The 6,830-nt window shown below is 38.7% G+C and overlaps 1 protein-coding gene across 1 annotated transcript; it reads right to left on the bottom strand.

The window, feature by feature from the left end:
• Window positions 1-243: 243 nt before the first annotated feature.
• Window positions 244-2,014, bottom strand: LOC141589853 (heat shock cognate 70 kDa protein-like). Its single transcript, XM_074410476.1, has 2 exons — window positions 1,804-2,014; window positions 244-1,691 (listed from the first exon to the last, which is right to left on the bottom strand). The coding sequence occupies exons 1-2, from the start codon at window positions 2,012-2,014 to the stop codon at window positions 244-246; spliced, it is 1,659 nt and encodes a 552-aa protein (XP_074266577.1).
• Between the last annotated feature and the right edge of the window lie 4,816 nt (window positions 2,015-6,830).

A 6,830-nucleotide genomic window follows, 5' to 3' on the forward strand; every position in this document is an offset into this window, starting at 1 on the left:
CCTCATCACCCAACTTGAACACCGCTATCCCCTCACATTTTTTGGACCAATATAAATTAAACAATCTAACGGAATAGGCTAAATAAGGAGTACGGAGTATGAAAAAAGCCAAAACTTAACACTCAAAATATAATTAGGTTCAAGGAGAAAACATGAAACTATAGTAAATTCCGAAATATAATACGGCTTAACTGAATAATAATAAGCCAAGTCATGATTCAGCAAGAATGTTTTAGTAGAGCACTACAGAGCGTTTATAGCTTCCACCAATCTCCTCACCGCCTCATCATAATCCTTGTATCTTTCAGCTTCAGAGATCATCCTGTTAACATCCTCTCTCGAAAGTCCTCCATGGCGATTGGTGATGGTTATCTGATTTCTCAGTCCCGTATCCAATTCAACAGCAGAGACATTAAGAATGCCGTTCACATCAACTTCAAAACAAAGGTCAAAGCTAGTCTTGCCTTTTGGTGCTGGAGGAAAACCAGAAACCGTAAACTCATCCAAGAAATTGTTGTCATCGGCCATCAGTCTCTCACCCTCAAATACTCGGAAAAGTGCAGCAGTCTGATTATCTTCGGTAGTTACCCGTTTCTGATTTTTCCTTACGGGGATGGATGTATTCCTAGGTATCATAACATCAAATTGGCCATTCGCATTCCTAACGCCAAGTGATAAAGGAGCGACATCAACTAAAACAATATCCCCGATACTACCACCAGTATTACTCAAGGTAGCAGCATGGATAGCAGCCCCTTGTGCAACAGCCTCATCAGGGTTGATGCTTTGGCAAAGCTGCCTTCCATTAAAATAATCTTGGAGGAGTTGTTGAATCATAGGAATCCGGGTCGATCCTCCAACAAGGACAACATCATCAACATCACTCACTTCCATTCTTGCATCCTTCATGCACTTGTCCACAGCGTCTAAGCAATTTCTGAAAAATGTCTCATTTAAAGACTCAAAACGGGCACGAGTTAGTGGGACACTGAAATCAATGTCCCCATAGAGGCAATCTATCTCGACATTTGTCTGATACGCTGCTGAAAGGATTCTTTTTGCTCTCTCGGCAGCAGCCTTTAATCTTCCTCGCACCCGGGGGCTTTCACTAATGTCTATATTGTGCATTCTGTTAAACTCCTCTAAAAGATATGCAACTAATTTGTTGGTAAAATCCCCTCCTCCAAGATGAGTATCTCCACCTATTGCTTTGACATGGATTTCACCATTTTCTATTGAAACCAACGAAACATCAAACGTCCCACCACCGAGGTCAAAAACCAACACATTCTTTCTAGCCACATTTCGATTACCAGTAATGGTATCAAGACCATAAGCCATGGCAGCAGCTGTTGGCTCATTAATGATCCGAACCACATTTAACCCTGCAACTGTTCCAGCATCTTTGGTCGATCGACGTTGAGAATTGTTGAAGTATGCCGGCACAGTGACTACGGCATTGTTGACTGTGGTGCCAAGGAAAGCCTCAGCAACACCTTTCAACTTGGCGAGGATCATGGATGATATCTCTTCAGGACTGAATTTCTTCTCTTCGCCCATATACTTGACAACAATCATTGGCTTATCAACGTTGCCCAAATCAGTCCCATTTATTACCTTAAATGGCCATAATTGAATGTCTTCTTGTATACTATTTTCGCTGAATCGTCTACCTATAAGCCTCTTCGAATCTGTGAACAAATAAAATAACATGGAGCAAAGAGCATCAATAATAGTACTAATTAAACAGGAATATGTAATCTAATTATATATAAGACTAAATATGGAGGAGACGGAACATACCAAATACAGTATTGAGAGGGTTTTTGATAGCTTGATAAACTGCAGCTTCACCAATGAGACGCTCGTGGTCGTCTATGAACGCAACACAAGAGGGAGTAGTATTACTACCCTGGTCGTTGGGGATGATCTCAGCACGGTTTTGCCGCCAAATTGCGACACATGAGTATGTTGTCCCAAGATCGATCCCAATCACCGGCCACTCTGCTCCCATTCTTCCTTTCGCCAAACTTAAATAAACAAAGTTAGGAACGAACATACAGTTTTGACATTCCATAGTGTTTACTTTCTGATGATTTGTCTGCTGACTAAATCAAGCAAATTGCCATGTCATTAAAACTATGGGTTATGGCCTTCTGGGGAGGGCAATTTCTTTTCGGTTAATGAGATCGTATCATCGGATGGTACCCAATTTGATGTAAATTATGATGTACACATTAAGGATAATTGCAGACAATTAGGATAATGAATTACAACTTTCTGTCGTAAGCCTGTAACATAAATTGAAGCAATGCAGCTAAGCTAAAACTAGACCGGGTAATTATTAAAATACCGAGTATTTCTAACAAATCATAAAAATAATAATAAACAAACGCAAAAACTTTGCTTGATACGGAGTATTTGTTATATTTTTATTCATTTGAATGTAAGATGATTCTAAATACTATTGATAAATAAAGAATTCATTAAAAAAAAAAAAAACATTTATATTTGGTGCTTTTATAAGAAAATAAAGACCGTTAAATTCACGCCAGTCAGTTCAGTTAGATGTTATACAGTTTTGTTCGTAAAAGTGCGTTAATATCAGAACTAAGAGTTGCTTTCAAAAAATACCTCAACCGGGGAGTAAGAGGCAAACTATGATCAACCAAAGTAATAATTTAAAACTGGTGAAAACCCGAATTGGCACGACCTTGATGCGAATCCAGATGGCTCGTCGAATGATTAGCTCTATTGAATTTCTTACAAATACAAACAAGTCGAACAAAATGAGGTCTAAATATACTCGTCATTCAATTCATGAGCGTTGAATTTTAGTTTTTTTATGATTACATCGTAAAGAAATGTACATCACTACTTCATCAAATTGCAGGACTGCACCAAATCAACTACTAGAATACAACTGTTAACGACTTTGTATACCGTAAAATAGCATGAATAAATACTTCAAGTTGTAGATTACAAGGTCAAGTAGAGTTTGGTGGGATTGGGGAGAAATGTCAGTCTACATGTTAGGATTACATGGTGTGTTTGGCTTAGTCTTTGGCGTGTTTCCGAGAAGTCTTTGGCCAATTTACAAGAAGTTCTTTGATTTCCATTCATTGTATCATTAGATTCATAATATTAGGCCATGCCCTATCTTGTATAAATATGTTGCTACTGCTAATGATATCTTCCTGAGGACTCTAGAAAATCGTTTTCGCTTTCTTGCCGGTGGGCGAAGATCTATCACGCCCACCGGCAGGATTCTCGTCAAATTCTCAAATTATTACTCGTATTATTTTTTACCCAAAACCCTAAAAAATAAAAAAAAAAAATAAAAAAAAAAACTCAAAAAGAAAGTTCATTGCCACCGCACGTACAATTCATCACCACAAAACCCTTGATCATGTTCATCAAAGTTGATCAATTCAAGTTTCATAAACACGGACTCTCATCATGTCCTCTTGTTGATTAAAAAAAAATCCAAATTTCTTCGTCTTTGAAATCATTCAAAGTTCTTCGATTTTTTTATCAAGATGATGCAAAAATGAAAATTGTCTGGCGAGACCAATACGCACTGAAAAAAACTGGTGAGTTACGCACTGAAAAAAAAAACTGGTGAGTTACGCAGTGAGAACAAACTGGCGAGTTACGCACATAGAACAAACTGGCGAGTTACGCATTGACAAAAAAAAACGGCGAGTTACGCAATGAAAATTGTCTGGCGAGTCCTATACGCAATGAAAGTTGTCTGGCGAGTCCTATACGCACCTCTTACCACCTTGTGAAGATGAGAAGCTTTATGAAGAAAGATCGAGATGAAGACGTTTTTTTATTGATTATGATTTTATTGTAATTCTCTAATTGTAAAGTTCGTAATATGTACTGCCTTTACGATCGCGGGAGGATGTTAGGATTACACGGTATTTCGTGTAGTCTTTGGCGTGTTTCCGAGAAGTCTTTGGCCAATTTACAAGAAGTCCTTTGATTTCCATTCATTGTATCATTAGATTCATTGTATTAGGCCATGCCCTATCTTGTATAAATATGTTGCTACTTCTAATGATACACACACAATTTCCCTTTCAAATATCTTAACACTACAAACAACAACCACTTTAAATATCATCAATTTAGACATGTAGGCCATATTCTTTTACATTTAAATTAAATCAGATCCTATTTATTCGGTTTAGAGTATTTAAGATCTTATAAGTTCATCCCTAAAAAAAAAAAGATCTTATAAGTTCAGCTAGATTCCTTAAGTTCAGTTAAGTTCAAATCGTATAAGTTTAGAAAAATTAGAACGTATATAAATTCAGTTCATAAAAGTTAAGATCATATAAATTCAATTCAAAAAATTTACATTCGTTAGAGTGTAAATCTTTGTCCTATATCGGTGGTGTAATAATGAAAGGTCATCTTTATAAGTGCCATAAAATATATAATAGTACGAAACCTTTTGGAAATGAGCCCAAGAATAAATCCGTGAGGGCTTGGCCCAAAGGGGACAATATCGTACTATTATGGATCGTGGACACTCTCACGAACAATATCGTACTATTATGAAATGTGGACACCGTTGCAATAGAGGCCCAGTAGAAGCTGTCGATGTGTCCGCACAACAAGAAGTATTGAGTTAAGACTTGGAGGTGGCGTACACTGTACGACGTGGAACTCCTATAGCTCAGGGGAGAGCTATGGCGCACTGAGGCACTGGATACAGTGCAAGGTATATTAGATGCAGAGGAGTGTGGTAAGCATGTGTAGCACAATCCCGTGAAGGGACAATAAAACCATGGGGAGACACATTATGTGTCGGTTAAGGGGGGATTATTACTTGATGATACTAAGGGACAATAAAACCATGGGGAGACACATTATGTGTCGGTTAAGGGGGGGTTATTACTTGATGATACTAAGGGTGTCTAGAAGTTGGAGTTTCTAAGTGTGAGGAGTTCTCCACGCTGGCCAAGGTCCGAGTTAAGATTATTGTTAACACATTAATTTACGTGTTATTTCTGTGGACATGGGCCACGGGGGCGCTTGGGACAAGCGTTGCATTTGTGGAGTCGCCACCAATTTTTATGGGAAATTGAACCGTTCGAATATCTCGTGTCATGTCAAGACACAAAGTAGTGACATGAACACTACGAACTCGTTACTCTTAGCATTCTATGTCTAGAATGACTCCGTGGATGCCAATGAACACGGATGTTCACAGAGATCTGGAGTAAGGGGTGAGGGTACGTATTAGGAAGTTCTTTTACTGAACACCTAATCCCGCCCGCCTCGATAGCGGCCTCTACTAATGATTGGGGAAATCGTTCATATTTGATATGTCGTCGATTATATGCATGCACTGCAACATCCAACGTTTTAATCCTAGCATGTGAATTAAACTATGTCGGTGAATAAATAATTAGCACTTAATTATGTCGAATTGGAATTAGAATTAATTACATGTTAATACAAGCAAATAAATCATACGATAAACGATGAATAAAATAGCAAAAAATAAAATAGCAATAATTAAAATTACAATGAATTACAATGATTCAACTGATTTACGTCAAAAATACACTCAAGACGGAAATTTGAAGAAAAGAAAACAAAACAAAAGGGTTAAAAATTAAAGTAACAAAAATAAGACAGATTAAGGGTGATATTATGGTTAATAGTCAATTAATTATGCAATTAAAGGCTAGGTCAAAGCGAGAACGGAAATTCAGGGACAAAACTCACCTCAGAACAGGCGCAACACTGCTGCGTCCCTTGGAAGAGGCGCAGCTATTGTAATACTACGGTTTTATGAGTCTCTGGGTACTCTATCGAGTGGGCATTAATCTGTCGAGTAAGGGTGTGTTGCGATTTAAAATAGTTTCTGACCTGTTGGGTACTCGATCGAGTAGCCTTGATACTCGATCGAGTAGGCGGCACTCGATCGAGTACGTCAGTTACTCGATCGAGTAGCCGGTTTACGGGGGGAAGATTTGTCGGGTTTTGTTAATAATGCGAATTAATATTTAAACACTTCCGTCACTTTCATAATACACTTTTATAAACCTAATTACTTTCAAAAGAGAAATCAATCTACGTACTTCGCATTCATCGCATTATTGGCAAATCCCGGAGCTTGGAAGGTCGGAATTCATCTTTCTTTACATCTTTGTGATCCTTGCGCCGAGGGTAAGATCTACGTACTGTTTTTATGATATTTTGTTAAAGTTAGTTAAACCCTAATTTGGCGATTTGGGGGGTTTTGTTGTCTTTCTTGATTGGTAGTAATTGTATGATCGTATGTTAGGAGGAGGATTCGTAAAAGAGGCCTTTTGATAACAGTTGTTGAGATCGTCTGACTGTATTCCATTCCAGGTAGGGTTTCCCTACTCAGTATTAGTCCCATAATGTGTTGGTGGTGCTTTGTGATTGTTGATTGTTACCATACGAGTATTGTGACGGTTGTTGGTTTTGATTGCTGTTTAATAGTTGTGATTGTTTGTAACTGTCTGTGTTCTTCGGGGTGCGTCCCTGGCTGAGTGGAGTCACTTACGGGAGTGGCTTCACGCCCATTATTGGCCTTATGTGGAACCCGCCACAGAAGGGATGTGCACATTAATGGATTTGGGTTTATCGCTCGACGGAGATGAGCGGGGATTAGGTGGGAACGGCTGTGGTCCCCATCGGCGGCGTGGAGTGACTGTTGCGATGGGCACTCAGCGGGGCTACACACTTTAGTGTGTAGTCGTATTGTGGAGTTGGTGATGGAGTTCGGAGTATATCCGTGACGATTGAGTTGTGTTGTTTGTTGTGTTGTTGGATTATAT

Source organism: Silene latifolia, chromosome 7 (assembly GCF_048544455.1).
Source record: "Silene latifolia isolate original U9 population chromosome 7, ASM4854445v1, whole genome shotgun sequence".
Taxonomy (NCBI): Eukaryota; Viridiplantae; Streptophyta; class Magnoliopsida; order Caryophyllales; family Caryophyllaceae; genus Silene; species Silene latifolia.